Source organism: Ascidia mentula, chromosome 2 (genome assembly GCF_947561715.1).
Source record: "Ascidia mentula chromosome 2, kaAscMent1.1, whole genome shotgun sequence".
NCBI classification, from domain to species: domain Eukaryota; kingdom Metazoa; phylum Chordata; class Ascidiacea; order Phlebobranchia; family Ascidiidae; genus Ascidia; species Ascidia mentula.
In genome coordinates this window covers 3,465,953-3,481,118 of record NC_138567.1, presented here as the reverse complement: position 1 = coordinate 3,481,118, position 15,166 = coordinate 3,465,953, and the positions used below count along the sequence as shown (strand labels likewise).

At 33.1% G+C, this 15,166-nt stretch overlaps 3 protein-coding genes across 3 annotated transcripts; all 3 read right to left on the bottom strand.

Moving 5' to 3' along the window:
• Positions 1 to 636: 636 nt before the first annotated feature.
• LOC145888421 (kelch-like protein 41b) lies at positions 637 to 3,693 on the bottom strand. The gene is made up of 8 exons (XM_082979161.1): positions 3,600 to 3,693; positions 2,856 to 3,045; positions 2,642 to 2,782; positions 2,538 to 2,585; positions 2,320 to 2,439; positions 2,062 to 2,254; positions 1,908 to 1,996; positions 637 to 1,844 (listed from the first exon to the last, which is right to left on the bottom strand). The coding sequence occupies exons 1-8, from the start codon at positions 3,672 to 3,674 to the stop codon at positions 1,774 to 1,776; spliced, it is 927 nt and encodes a 308-aa protein (XP_082835287.1). The 5' UTR covers positions 3,675 to 3,693; the 3' UTR covers positions 637 to 1,773.
• Positions 3,694 to 3,920: 227 nt separating this feature from the next.
• Positions 3,921 to 6,134, bottom strand: LOC145889905 (kelch-like protein 12). Its single transcript, XM_082980954.1, has 7 exons — positions 6,076 to 6,134; positions 5,802 to 5,922; positions 5,404 to 5,557; positions 4,641 to 4,858; positions 4,220 to 4,366; positions 4,033 to 4,147; positions 3,921 to 3,940 (listed from the first exon to the last, which is right to left on the bottom strand). The coding sequence occupies exons 1-7, from the start codon at positions 6,132 to 6,134 to the stop codon at positions 3,921 to 3,923; spliced, it is 834 nt and encodes a 277-aa protein (XP_082837080.1).
• Positions 6,135 to 7,521: 1,387 nt separating this feature from the next.
• LOC145888413 (kelch-like protein 12) lies at positions 7,522 to 14,304 on the bottom strand. The gene is made up of 15 exons (XM_082979152.1): positions 14,158 to 14,304; positions 12,897 to 13,017; positions 11,951 to 12,104; positions 11,614 to 11,831; positions 11,368 to 11,514; positions 11,097 to 11,199; positions 10,955 to 11,037; positions 10,643 to 10,826; positions 10,234 to 10,371; positions 10,119 to 10,166; positions 9,618 to 9,737; positions 9,123 to 9,297; positions 8,982 to 9,070; positions 8,569 to 8,655; positions 7,522 to 8,054 (listed from the first exon to the last, which is right to left on the bottom strand). The coding sequence occupies exons 1-15, from the start codon at positions 14,166 to 14,168 to the stop codon at positions 7,978 to 7,980; spliced, it is 1,755 nt and encodes a 584-aa protein (XP_082835278.1). The 5' UTR covers positions 14,169 to 14,304; the 3' UTR covers positions 7,522 to 7,977.
• Between the last annotated feature and the right edge of the window lie 862 nt (positions 14,305 to 15,166).

Here is a 15,166-nt window from a genome sequence, read left to right as displayed (position 1 = left end):
AGCCAATTTTAGATATTTGTCATTTAAATATGCAGGCATTCTCCAACGGGTAATTACCATTTGCTATCCTAAGATGCATGTGACTCGATTCGTGAAGTAGCCGCTTGTGACTTGTTAACGTAACATGTGTGGTTTTATATGTGCCCCTGTCAGTTATTTCTCATGCTTCTTGTGCATTTACTTGGAGGTTCCTAATATTCCTAATAACAAATAGATGCACAATTTTCACAATTCAAGGTCGCGATTTCGGCCACGCCACAAGGTAGCTTACGATACAAAGTTATGGAATAAAAATGTTTACAGCGATGTGTGGGAAATAGGAGGGATAATTACTATTTTCGTGTTGTCGATGCTTTTTGGTGGAGTTTCAAGGGAAGGGAATGGTTTGTCGGGAGGTTTTGACGGAATTGTTTCTCCGCGAACCCAACATCAAGTCTGTCAAGAAAGTCTTAGTCTGACAACACGATGGCTGCTGCACCTGTCACCAATGGTCTGTTCTTAGACCTAAGTTCGGTCTAAGACCAAAACCGAGATCTGAACTGATCTGTGAGACCACAAGTTATAACTTGCCACCTTTGTTTGAAGGAAATGTATTTCTCTGGCGTTTCGCTTATCCGAACGACTAAGCTTATTTTTCAGAAAATAAAACGAACATTTAAAAATTGAGTGAAATGAAATGAAGCGATTTACAAAGGCAACTTGAAAAGAAGGAAATACAGTTGATGAATGATTGTGGTATACGACAATCGAAGTAAAAAATTGTAGATTTTTGAATATATGGCAGCGATTATAGCTGTTGGCAATGTTGTTTAAAAAGACATTCTGGAGATCCAGTGTTTATAGTGTATAAATAATCACGTTTACAGCAACAATCCTTGTGCAGAAATGGGGATAATAAAAGCAATGCTTTTACATAAAAACGTTTGACAACGTTTACAAATATACTTAATTATCTTTCACATGTGTGGCGTGGTTTAAATCGATGGTTCTCCTACTTTTTCCTTTGAAATGAAATAATCGTTGAAGATTTAACTTATTAACAACCATTATTTAACCAACGAAACTGAATACTTGGATCTTATAAAGGGTGCATTTCAGAATATCACGATACGAACAGTTTTTCAAAAAGCTAACTTAAAAAAAATTAAATTGCTCACCGAAACCTACATTTTCTTTTATCAACCAAAATTTTTCTAATGATATTTCCCCACATCACTCTAGCTGTAGTCATATGTAAAAACGCAATATATATATACATAGCCAGTATAGGGAGCGTTGCGAAGTACGGCATAAGAAGGTGCAGTTTAGTAAAAGATACAATCCGCTCTGTAAAACATGAACCGTGAAATTATATAGGCTTCATATAGGAGATCTTAGGTTATACCATCATGTGATGGGATTGACAGAACGCCCAATCGTGCCAGATTCAGACCTGCAAGTCACAGTTTAACAAAGTCTACTACAGAGCAGAGGATCTTAAACTAACAGTCGCGATCCCATTCATTGCCGCAAAACACAATTTTGGGATGGCTAAACAAATCAGGTACACGAGGAGTTTTCCGTATCAAGTGGTTATTAAAAGTCAATAAAAAAATTCTTTCGGAATATAAGATTGGTTCGTCAAACATCATCGTGTGATATAATTCCCTTGCATAGTGCGCCAGGTGTAAATTTGATAGTGCTTCAATTCAAGTGGATAAACATAAAACGCTTATTACTCAAATCACTTGGACTAATTCAGCCGTACAAAATGTGGAAAGTGATACAATGATTTTACGTTGTTAAAAGTGCAAGTTTTGATCCTGCTTTACCTCTCCTGAGTTTGCAGAATGACGACGTTTTTGCTGAAATAAGTAAAGTTATATTACAGCTTCAAGCAACTCTATATTTTTGAATTAAGGACTTACGAGCAGTTCCATTACCATAGTTAGCAATGCATACGTGCTTTTTCCAACACAATTTTGAGCAGTCAAAGCAGTACAACTGGTCACTTTTTCTGTCAATAGGGAGTTAAACTTAGTGTTGTCCATAAAGTTCAGTGTTTACAACAATAAAACGTACTCTCCAATAACAACCATATTGTTGTCGCCAAGCAACAAAGCAGATGTTACACCCAAATCGATCGGTGTGCTGTTGTTGATTAATGTCCATATATCTTTGCAACTCTCACGGGTATTGGTCACATCCAAATATTCAATTGAGGAGATCTGGCGTTTTCTATGTCCGTAATTGGTATTCACTATTGTCACACCACCTAAAAAAATCAATTAACCAAAGAACTAAAAAAGTTGTTTTAAAAGTTAAGCACAATCTTCTTACCACAAACATACATTCGACTTCCAACCACACAACCACCAAATTCAGCTCTTCCTTTGTTTAACGTAAACCCATCAATGCACTCTCCAGTTCGATCGTTAAATCTCGATGTTACGCTATGCACTAGAGCAAGATATCCTCAATAATATTTATTAAGCTGTGATTTTAAATTAAACGTAAAAAACTAACATGAATACATTTGATAATTGACCAACACCTACCTGACTCACGTGACTTGTCGCTATAACCACCAATGACAAATATATTTTCTGGTGAATAATAATTATTATTTAGTGATGAAAGTAAAGTTTACAAAAGTTTTTACCTTCCACAACAAGAGATATAGAACATATTCTGCTGTGTTTAGACTCTTTTTTTGGATCCGACTCAGAAAAACCTTCTGAATACTTTTCAGTCAAGTTTACACTACCGTTCGAAGAGACACCGCCAAATACATAGACAACTCCTTCAGAATGTTAAAATGAGATTTATTCAGTTACTTTGGCTAAACTATAAGGCTATTAATTCACTTTTCAGACCTTTAACTGATACAGCAGAAGCATCTTTTCGGGGACACACCATAGACCCCGCAGATTTCCACTGCACACCATCAAAAGAAATGATTCGGTCCAATAACGAATCGTCACTGGCTTGTCCACCAAAGAAAAACACTTTGCCCAGATTAGACACGACTGTACAGTTTTGAGGTATTGTCCATTTTTGTTTTACCTATAAAAATAAAACTTGCCCTAATGTTGGAACCAGGAGTGAAAAGATTTGAGTAACTTGAAGACTCAAAGACAAAAGAGAACTGTGTAGTTGCCCCCATTGCTACAAATTTTATTTCGTCAGAACAATATAATTGAATTCATTTTTTTTTTGAAAAAAGGCAGCTTCTTTTGATTTTCTTACTACAAAAAAGGCAGTTCCTATCATTTTTTTGATTTTTTTTTTAATTTGAGGTTTTAAAATCTATTGTAAATTTTCTACTTTAGCTTGCAAGTTACTGTTCTGTTGTTTTTCAATTGTTGTCATTAAACTACTGCAAACTAAGGAAATGTGGTATGCTTTTATAGCAAAGTACATCTAAACTGAAACAAACATCTACAAAAAAATAGTTTCTATTATAATGTCATTGACAGTAAACCACTGTATATGTGCTAATAACTCCTAGCTAATATAAATAAGTGTCAAAATATGCACCTACACAACATTAAGCATAAATCCACAAATTCTTAAATAAGATATGTATGTAATATGTAACATTGTGTTAAATAACTTACCTCTTGAAGTGAAGTTGTTTCATTAAAGGTTACTTCTTCCAGTGTTTTATTTGGAGACAGCATTAGTATGGACATAACTCGTTTTTCTACAAAAAAAAAACAAGTTACTTTCTTCTCATGTTGTTACTGATGCTCCCAGGCATATTACTCAATAATTTAAAGCTCTTCTGGCAAAAAACACTTGTTTGTACGACATTTCGGTCGTTATTCAAAAGACCTTCATCAGGACAAGTGAAGCAAAACAACAACGTGGCGATAAATATTAACACGTGCTTTTTTCGCCCTTTTTCACACATTACTATTTATCGCTGTTGCGGTGTTTTACTTGTCTTGATGAAGGTCTGTTGAATAACAACTGAAACGTCGCCCAAACAAGTGTTTTTTGCCAGAAGAGCTTTAAATTACTTTCTTTTTAGTTGACAAAAAAAATTACCTTTGCTCTTGAGCTGATCTTGTTTCTGTACATTTTTTGGCTGCACAGTTTTAGTTTGAGAATGAATGGCATCCAACACAGCATTGATGCACTCACCATTGGTCTTTACAAGTGGCTAAATGTAACATTAAGATATAGATATTAAAAAACATTTAGTTCTTTATTGTATATTTAAAAGCAATCTTACTTCATTCCTCAAAGTCTCAAGTAGGTATTCAGATGTTAGTTGGTGCAGTGGTAATAATTGAAACAGAACACTGAAGCATTCCCGGTGACTGGCTAAATCCGCTTTAACCCAAGTCAACAAGTAAGCTGTCAGGTGTTCTGCAGGAGCCTAAATGTACAATGTTTTACATTAATTTTTCTTTCATGTTAGTGCATGGATTTTGAAAGAAAATCATGTGTTCATGAGTCGATATGTTTTAAGTCAGAAATAAAACCTATTTTTTTATCAGAAAAAAGTTTTGATAAAATTGTAAAAAAATATCTTTTGCCCAAAATTGGGAAATATCTTTATTATTTATCACAAACTATATTCTATATCAAAAAACATCAACAACAGAAATATCTTTGGTCTTTTGTACAAAATAGTCACCAAAAACACTCACATTAATGCTGTCACAAGACAAATATGTTTTCATATCATCGGCCGATGTTTCCATAAACTTTTCTTGTTCAGAAACACAAACAAAATTTTTAACAATGCACTTAGTCACTTTGCTTTTCAGTTTGTGTAAAGAAAACAAGTCACTTGTCTCTCTTAACTGCAATGCAGTTGTATGGGATAATGTTTCAGCATAAAAATCACTGACAAGGTCAAGTAAACCTGCGAAACCAATGCAAAAGTCAGAAAATATGTTAAGTTCAAATAAAAACACCTTGATCTGGGTTGGCAAGAAACAGACGGGAATTAAGCTTAGTTTGATAAAGTTTTGCTCTTTTAAGGAACCATAAATGGATGTTACATTTCGTTCAGTTTTTTAACTTGGATTTGACAATTTATTCTTAAACTTGTGCAAAAAAGGATGCAATGCATTATTTACTTTAGACAGTAAAAAATAAACAAACTTGTTTCATTTAGTTGAAAATATTACTAAATGTATATAAGTAAATAAATTGCTAATTGAATCAAACATATTCCCCCCAAAAAAATATGCAAGGAATGATGTCTATTTAGCTCTTATGTTAGAAAGTAAACTTATTTATTAAATAATGTAATTGTCATTTGTAACCTTGGGTATGTTTAGGGGATGGCCATTAAGGAACTGCAACAACACTGGACTGAATACAAGTAAGACCCAAACAAATACATGTAGGACCCAAACAAGATTATATGGCACACATCATAAAGGCACTTAAATGTCTACTTACTTTCAACAAGTAGCAAAGATGCAATCTTTGTAACTTTATCAACATTTTCAATTGTTAAAATAACATGTCCGGTATAGAAGAAATTTAACACAAGTTCCAAATGATCAGCAGAGAGTTCATTAATTGTAACTCTTTCAGAATACTTTTCTTTCATCTGTAATAAACTACTCTGCCTCATATGGGTTTTGGCAATATAAATATGTTTAAAATGTATTCTGAAAAAAAAAAAAAAAAAATGCGAACAGGAAAAATTTAGGAAACAAACTTGCATTGGCAAAGTAATTTTCTTGCATGATATATAATGTGCAAATTTGAGAGCAAATAAAAAGTATATAAATTACATTCGATAAAAAAAACTTTAGACAAATTGAGTATCAATGAATTATTAAAGATCTCACATTTGTGGTGAACATTGTCTTAAAGTAGTCACTGCTTAAAGCCAAAATAACTTTGTGTGCTGAAAACGTTTTTTCCTCCACACAAATTTCAACATCACACAGCAATGCTTCCTTCCGTGCACTGAAAACAGATTATTTTTCACGCAAAGAAAATTAGTTTTATTTGCAAAGAAACCTATCCATAACTTTTAAACATTTCTGTCTTATGAAAAATTGCCCAATTTTAAATTTGTTAAAAAACAAAATTCCAAAAAATTAAAAACGCATAGCCTACAGCTGAAATGTTGTCAGTAAATTTTCGGCATTGCTGTTTTCCACTCTTTCCTCAGACATATTATATTTTTGCCTAATCTGGTAACTAAGGAGAGATGCAACTGCAATGAAAAGAAATAATCTCAAAGTAAAAGCAAACATGACTTTGTTGTGTTTTCAAAGTTTTTTCGTTTTGTCAGACACTAATAACAGTAACATGCACTTTCGAAACACTTTCATTCAGTTTTCCCCCAGGAAGTTGCTCAGAACACACAACACAACGCAGACATTTTAGAAACACCGCGCCGACATGACGTACACATTTTTGACGTGACGTAAAGGGTATTTCCAGGTGACAAAACAAAAGTTACACTCATTGAAACATAAAAATCATTATTTAGACTTATTCCAGCACATATTCTTTTTCTACGTTTCCGTATTTTGATAACTACAAGTTCTGGGATCACTTGAGTTAATCTTTTTTCTTGCTGAACTATTTGGTTACTTGTCGTTTTATGCCTACAACAACTATTTTAGTGTACGACCTCAAAAAACTCGTTTCAAGCAGTTCATTGCAGTGTGGCAATCAGCCAATTCTCGTAGAAACCTTGTTAAAATGCACTTCAAGGACATTGTCAGACAACCAAATAGAGTTACCAAACTGCCTCTTTCGTATCGTGGAAACCGCACGCACCCTCGTTTTGTTCTGCACAAAACCATGCATTACCTAATAGAGAAATTGCTACGATAGAGTAGCCTACAAAATTTATGTTTTTTACTGTGGTGTAAGTAAAAATATTTCTTATATACCATCAAATAAACATGAATAAATTGTTGACTTATTTTTTAACAGCTCGATCCCGGCCAAGTCACAAGGCAGCCAATCAAACGAAGTTGCAGAATAAAAATGCATACAGCGAATTGCATGAAATAGTTATGAATGTTAATGTTTTCTGTACGACCCTATTGCTAATTAGCCCGTCGATTGGAGTTGATTGCGCATTGTTGAGTTGGTGTCGATACTTTTTGGATGGAGTCAGATTACCACAAAATTATTACGACTAAGACTTCTTTAAATATCTGTTGTAATTACGGCCGGCAACTTGGATAACGTCGAATTTGCAGAGATTTTGCTAAATAAAGTTACTTGGATTCAAATCCCTGACCTTACAACCGCAACTATTTTACTTATCTTATCAATACTTTTCACCAAATGAAGTCGAACAAAACATATGTGCAGAGCTAGGGAGAGTTGGTAATTTTTAGGCGCACTAAACATCATTTCGGCGATTTCTTTGTTCGTTTTTAGTTGAAAAACTGTTGGGAAATATATGCCAAATGTTTTACGCAAGGTATTTACAATATTCACTATCAATTGATAATGAAATCCTATTTGATTATTGCATTTATTTCCTAATCTGACTTTAATTGCAAACCTGAAGTAAACACTACCATACAATTCATTAAATGAAGGTTACACGATTATATACATGAGTATATCAAATCAAAACGACAAAACGAACATTCGCCGAACAATGACTGGACAGTTCGCGTAGAAATCGCGTGCGAGCACAAAGACTGGACAGTTCACGTCGAAACGATCACCTGCCAAGCAAACAAAACAAATAACATCGTGCGAGAGCATTTACAAAAACACAATTTTACCATAGGCTTTGAAATGAGGTCACCGACGAAGGCGCATTCCTATTTATTACCGCAGTTCAAATCATATTTAAGGGGTTTCGAACTTTAATGACATAATCTGTCTATTTATGATCTGTGAAATTTCATGTTACGTAAAACACGTAACAAAAACTAAGTCCGAAATTAATTAAAACCAGTTGACAAAGCAATTGGACAAAGCAATCACGAAACAAGTACTGCGAATGTGACGTGGTTGATAAATGTGCAGAACACAAGGCCTTCACCGCTTTCTCTTTTTCGTTACTGAACTGAATGAAAAAGATGATGAAGGCTTCAAGTTGGGTAAAGTAACATCACCTGCAATATTATCATCGTTTGTTAAATGTGTAGCATTACCACTATTGGCACTTAATTGCTTCAGATCACATTTTCGTATTTCTGTAAAAATAAATTCCACGATAGTAAGTTATTCATTTTCCTGTCTTAAATAGTTGTAAATCACAAGACAACCCAATGCGCAGGGTAGGTAAACAACATACTTTAATAAACCTGCAATAAATACCAAGCAATAAACTTTGATTGTGGTTATAGTCCAAATCATGACCCAAAAAATTATTTCACTGGTTCAATAACAAATTGTGAGAGTGTAGTATCATAGTTAGAGGTTTCACTAAATTACATTTAAAGAAAATTTTATTTTTTATTGACTTAAAGAACCTATGGACATCTTTTCAGAAACTACAATTTGTTTTGTACATTTTAATTTTGATTTTTGTTATCAGTGAATGCGACTGAATTGAATTACTAATAATGATAAAGTTAACTGGTAAGTAAATGCATTTATTTTGTATACACTTCTTACAAAACTTACCTTGTGGGCTTTTTTTCAGTCTAAATATTTGACCCATTGCAGCTTTTTTCAGTTTGCAAACTCTCTGGGAACGTAGCACGTCATTTGCTAAAAAAAGACACACATGTTATCAATTTAATTTTATGTAAATTGAAATTCTAAAAGTTACTGCTGGCTTATCTTCTATTTGGAAAAAAAACAATTGCATGCTTAGATAAAAAAAAAATTTTGTAATTTACTTTGTTTAAAATTTAAAAACTTGTAATTTCAGAAATAATTTAGTTTCCTCGGATTTTTGATAAAGTGTCCTTGTGACATATCTTTGTTTAGTTATACTGTGATCAATGCTGACATTGTCACATATAATTGGTTTATACTATTATCACAAAAAAGTATTTTATCTTACCATCAATGTACAGGAAAATATAACTTACCCATGTTTCCTTGGTCGTTTTGCAAGAACAGTACTTCTTTTTTCCAACATAGATTTACACAATCAAAGCAGTAAAGTTCACTACTCTCTCTGTCAAGAAGTTCAAAAATTATCAAGGTATACCATGTCCATCCATACCTACTTTCCAAGAACAATCATCTGGCCATTTTCCATTAAAACTGCAGAAGTTTGGCCAAGGTCAACTGGGGAAACTGTATTGACAAGTGTCCATGAAAGACGTTGAGCATCTGTATCAAAATATTCAACTGAATTGATGTATGGTGGAACACCATATTTCACTTTTGCACCTTCTCCTCCTACAAAAGTGTTGTATTGAATGAGTAGAATTATTGCATTTTCTTAATGTAACACGAAATGATGTTATGTTAACATTTGTCATGTTCATCCATGTACTGATATACCACTTTATTATATTACAGAAACTAATTTTTTTCATCTTAATTTATTAATTAATTTTTTAATAATTGTTCTAACACTCAAGCTAGAGTTGATCCAACATGTTACATTTTAAGCTATGTTTTTAAAATTGTCATTTTAATCTTGTTGATCATCTCATATTGCAAACACATTTGGAGTTACCAGTACCTTTATTCTTTGCAATAAAATGATGACTTACCACAAACATATATTCTTTTTTTGATAACGCTGGAACCGAAATTTGCTCTACCATCATTTAAATTACAGCTTCTCGTCTTTGTTTCCGCATGTATACTAAATGACCAAGTGGTGACTTGCACTAAAAATTCACATGTTTACTTATTTGAGGCATTCAAATACTAAAAAAATAATTTAAATACAGATTAGAGGATGTTTACAATTGATCATAAATTATTTGCGACAAACCAACTGTAGATAAGAATTTCTGTTGATGATTACATTTTCAAATATAAAGTTTTAAGTGTATTGGCATAACAAATTTATTTTTTTAAAGGTTCATACTAAATCTTGTTTGGTAGAGAATTTTTCTGAGTTTAAAATAGGGGTAAATTTTTGACATTCTTAATGGGTAAAGAAACAAACAAAATTAAAAGTAAGTAGACTTCACCTTGCAAAACAACACTTACATATTTTTTCCCAATACAATGACCTTTTTATGGTTAAAAACATACAACTGTACCTGAATCATAGTTTTGACTGGTATATCCTCCAATCACAAAAACTGAACCTAAAAGGGTCCCAATAATACAACCTCTTAAACAATTTTTGAGTTGTTTAATTTTATATGGATATACTTTCCACAGCAGCAGACCCAGCACATACTCTGGAATCACTTCTTTTGTTCGGATGAACTGCACACACACCATTCCTGAAGCACTCAGTTTCCAACACTGGACCATTTTGGGACGTTCCACCAAATACATATATGGCTCCTTAATGAAAGAATAACAGAGGATACAACAAAATACAAATATTGCATTGCGGCCAGGCAAATTGTAATCCCAAAGAAAACAATCTGTCCTTATGCCAAAAGGACAGATATCATTTTCAAATACAAGCATTAGTTGACAATCTATTACAGAATATTTGCTTTAAACTTAACGATAAAAGCACCATCATAACTACTTTTTTCATACATTTATTTTTGATAAACAATACTGCTTGTAATTTATAAATTTCAATTGTTTATGCATAAATTTGTACCATTCACAGAAACAGCAGTTGCATTATTTCTGGCGTAAAGCAAATTTCCTTCATATTTCCATTTCATTCCATCAAATGAAGTAATTTCTGCATTATTATTCCCGACCCCAATGAAAAAAACTTTTCCTTCATGATTTACCACAGCACTGGAATGACATACTGTTGTCATTTTTAGATGTGAATTCTACGAAGTGAAATATTGCACCATTGTAACTATTTTAGTCAAACAAAATCAAAGTCACCTTGATCTAACTTAAAAACAGACAGTTATGTGTAAAAGTGGTTTTAATTCTGTACTAAACATAAATGTACCTGTGATACATACGTTTCTTGTCCCAGGAAAATACCATATAGTTCTCGAGAACTTTCTTTCAGCAAAAACAAATCATATAATCCTGCATAAAATAAAAAAATTCTATATTAACATTTTAATATTATACCAATTCTAAATTACCATGTCTTGGATTTTGCTTGTTCACCACAGCATTTGGCCTTAAAAAAAATTCCATGGCATCCACAATAAGGTCATGGCACCCTTGACTTTTTTTAAACAATGGCTAGAATATAAAAAATTAAATACCATTGTTTGCAATTTGTTCAGGTATGGTCCCTGATACTATGAAATCAATTAAATTTGAATATTCTTGTTATCCAATCATATTAAAGATAGACGTATTTAAAATGCACAAGCAATTAAACGTTGATAGAAATAGTATTATACTTGCTTCTTTCTTTACAGCATCAAGAAGAAAGTCAACTGTAACATATTGTAAGCGAATCAAACTAAACAAATTCATTAAATTTTGTTCCCGTTTAGGCAAATCAAACTTGACCCACTTCAGCAAAATTACCACCAACTCATCCTCAGATACCTAAACAAAAAACATGTAATGTTTTATAAACACATGTAAGTTGTGGAGTGCAGGCTTATATGTTTATATCAGTTCCAACACACAATCATATTCACTTACGCCAAGTTCGTTTTTTGATAAATAAGTCATCATCTCATCTGCACTTGCTTCCAAAAACTTTTTTTGTGTGGAAACAGATACAAAGTTTTCAACAATATATTTATCTACCCTCGCTTGAAGTTTTGGCAAAGAATACAATTTGCTTGTTTCTTTCAGTTGCAGAACATTTGCTTGATTGACAGTTTTCTCTAAATATTCACTTGACATTGCAATCAAACCTAGAACAAAAAAACATAAATTTGTACATTGTAAAACTTGGAACAGGACGGTACAATTAGCAAAAAAAAAACTAGCAAAATTATTCAGTCTGTACATAAGTAGAAAAATAAGAACCTACTTTCCATTAGGAATAAAGAAGCTACTTTCAAAATTTCCATTGCATTCTGTGTTGTTATAATGATATGTTTAGTGTAAATGTAATCCAACACAATTTCAAATATATCTGGTGATATGTCTGTTAATGTCACCTTTCCAGAGTATTTTTCTTTCATCTGCAAATGAAATTTTTATTGATTAACCATTCACTGCATTTAATTTACACACAATATAAACATATGCAGTATAAACCTATTTTTTTAATAATATGCAAAAAATCTGTTTTGCAAAAAAATGCATTTACAAGTCACATGCAGTATTATAGAAGCATGGTAAAAAATGTTATGAATGCATATGTATATCCAGATGGACTAAGGGGTGTGAACCCCCTCTTTTAAATGGTTCAGTCAGTTATTTAGGCTAAATAAACAAAGAACAAATTTGTTCAAAATTTCCTATGAAAAGGCATGTTAAGAAATGCCCTTTTCATGGGCATTGTTACCATACAAGTGACTTTTTTTGTTAATCTGAAGACAAAAATTTGTTACAGTGGCTGTGCAACATGAAAGTAAGAATATTTTGGTGTTAAACATATTTCAATGGTAAGCTAATACTTGACTCCAAGTAAACTATTAGCTTATGTGAATATTCACGGCAGAGGAAATGCAGGCAACCACACACTGCATTCGTTACTACAATAACTTAATCACTTGGCACTAATTATACCCATTAAACACTGCCTGATGTGATATAAAGTGTAGACTAAGTGAACATATTTCAAGAAACATGACCACTACCACCAGCAGCAGTTTAAAAGCCCCAAAATAGCGAAATTCCCACAAAATATTTGGATGCCCTTAACAAAAAAAATTAGTTACTGTACTGCTACACAACAGTTTTTTTTTGGTCAAAAAAAACATTACTAAGATTTTTTCAAAATATGCTATGCAAAAGATTTGATTACTAACATTTGTAGTAAACATGGTTTTAAAATAGTCACTGTGTTCGGCCAAAATTCCTCTGTGAGCAGAAAATGTTCTGTTTCCAACAAATATTTGAACATCACAGAACAACCTTTCTTTCTTCTTCCTGAAATTAGAAAAAATACTTGTCTGTGGGTAATGAATGAAAATGATACAGTCATTCTAATATAAAAGCAATGACAGTAATCACCTACTTTATTATAGGTTCATACAAAAACTGGTTTTTGACTTTGGAAATAGAATGCTAAAAGCTTACTTAGATTTGGCATATATGCATCATTGCATATACTTATATTGGTCACTTATTTCCATATTTTAAACATTTAAGAAGTGCTGCTGGTTAGGTAGATTTCATGTAGTAAAAACAATTTATTGCTAATTCTGTAACACTAGTTTTTGTGGGAATTTCACTATTTTGGGGCTTTTAAACTGCTGCTACTGGTGGTAGAAGTGGTCATGTTTCTTGAAATATGTTCACTTAGTCTACACTTTACATCACATTTAACCTGTATCTGACGTCACATTTCTCGTATGTTATGTTGTGTTTACGTGACATCTGTATTTTTTATTAACGTCGAATAATACGCCACGAACCCATTTCAACCCATACGGCGCACGCGCTGTTTATTGTATGGACGGACAGCTTAATATCCGGCTAATCATATTCCGTGACACTTCCATCAACACAGCTGTCTTTTTAAATGAGTCACGTATCAGTCCGAACCCAAACGACCCTGTATGCATTTTCTATATAAGCCACACATCTTTGGGTAAAATATAGAGAAATATAGAGAAACATAGAGTCACGGAGAGTCATTTTAGAGTTATTAAGTCAAGACATTAAGTCGATAATTTTCAAGCCAAACAGACATAAACTTTAGTTCGCGTGGTTTGTAACGTTTTGTTGTAATACTTGTGCGATTTTTATTTATACATTAAACTGACAGATTAACTTTGGTTTAGATGGTAGCCTTTTTATCAGGAGTCAGATATACGGCAGTGTTAGTATTTTGTGTAGACGTTTAAAGAACGCCCTACAAACCAATATTATTTTGCTAGAAGTAATCACTCTTTAGAGCAAGGATACTCCTATGTGCTGGAAATCATTTCCCACCAACAAATATTTCAACATCGCAAAACAACTTTTCTTCTTAAACACAGGAAAATGAATTTTTCTTCTTAAACACAGTAAAACGAATTAAAATATTTGTGTATTACTCTATTACTGTTGAGATAAGGTACTTACTCGTCAGCCATACTTCGGAATTATTCAGACCAAACTAAACAACCCTCAATTTTTTTGTTACAGACACACCGCACTTTTATTTGTTTCTACGGCACAGATGCCAGATTGCCAGTTCCTCTTGTGTTCTGCGGAAACACAAAAAGAGCGCGGCGGCCAAAATTCATAGCACGTCCGTGAGTTTATGTTTGTTAACACGAAAAAAATTTGAAAATTATTTTTGTGAATTGTTGGTGGTTTCACCTAATAATCAAGCATTTATATCCTTCTTTTGGTAAAAAATCGGTAGTAATTATTAAGGGGACTTCCCGCTTTCAAAACTTTGGTTTCGCTTGAAACTGCAGTGTGCAGGATTTATTGCGGTGTTTCTGAAAATGCATATTACAACTATAGGCTGCCAAGACTATTAACAATCAAGATTACTAACGCCATTAACACTATTAATGCTATACTTTACTCATCTTGTGCGACGACCAAGATTGTAACCTGTCCACATATTGTTGGTGCGCTTGGAACTTTCTTCCAGCTAAAATTTGTCTGGACATACCCACCACAAAGTGGAAGACTTTGCTTGGTCGTTTGGTCGGCAAAGTCGTCTGAAAGTCACACAAGCTGCACTGATGACACCTTTTAGGTCGAAACAGTGGCCATCTGTCTGCAGCTTACACAATACCCATGTTAGTTGATCATTGAAAATGAATAAACCACATAATCAAGCATTCCATGTCTGTTGTTTACCCGGAAACCTTGTTTACCCTGTCAACTCTGCCCATTAGTTCGTCAGGCCAACATTATATGTTCAACAAAAGTCAATGGGGTGTTTGGTTGTTTCAGGAAAGGTGTGCTCGTTTTGAACTTATTACCACACTGATATTATTTCCGAAAAAAACTGCCAATAGCGTTAAAAGCATTGACTACCAAAACAAAGGAAATCCAAGCACACACAAAACGCCATTTATAATAAATTGAAACTCTCATAGATTTTCTGAAGACGATTTCATAAACGTACAAA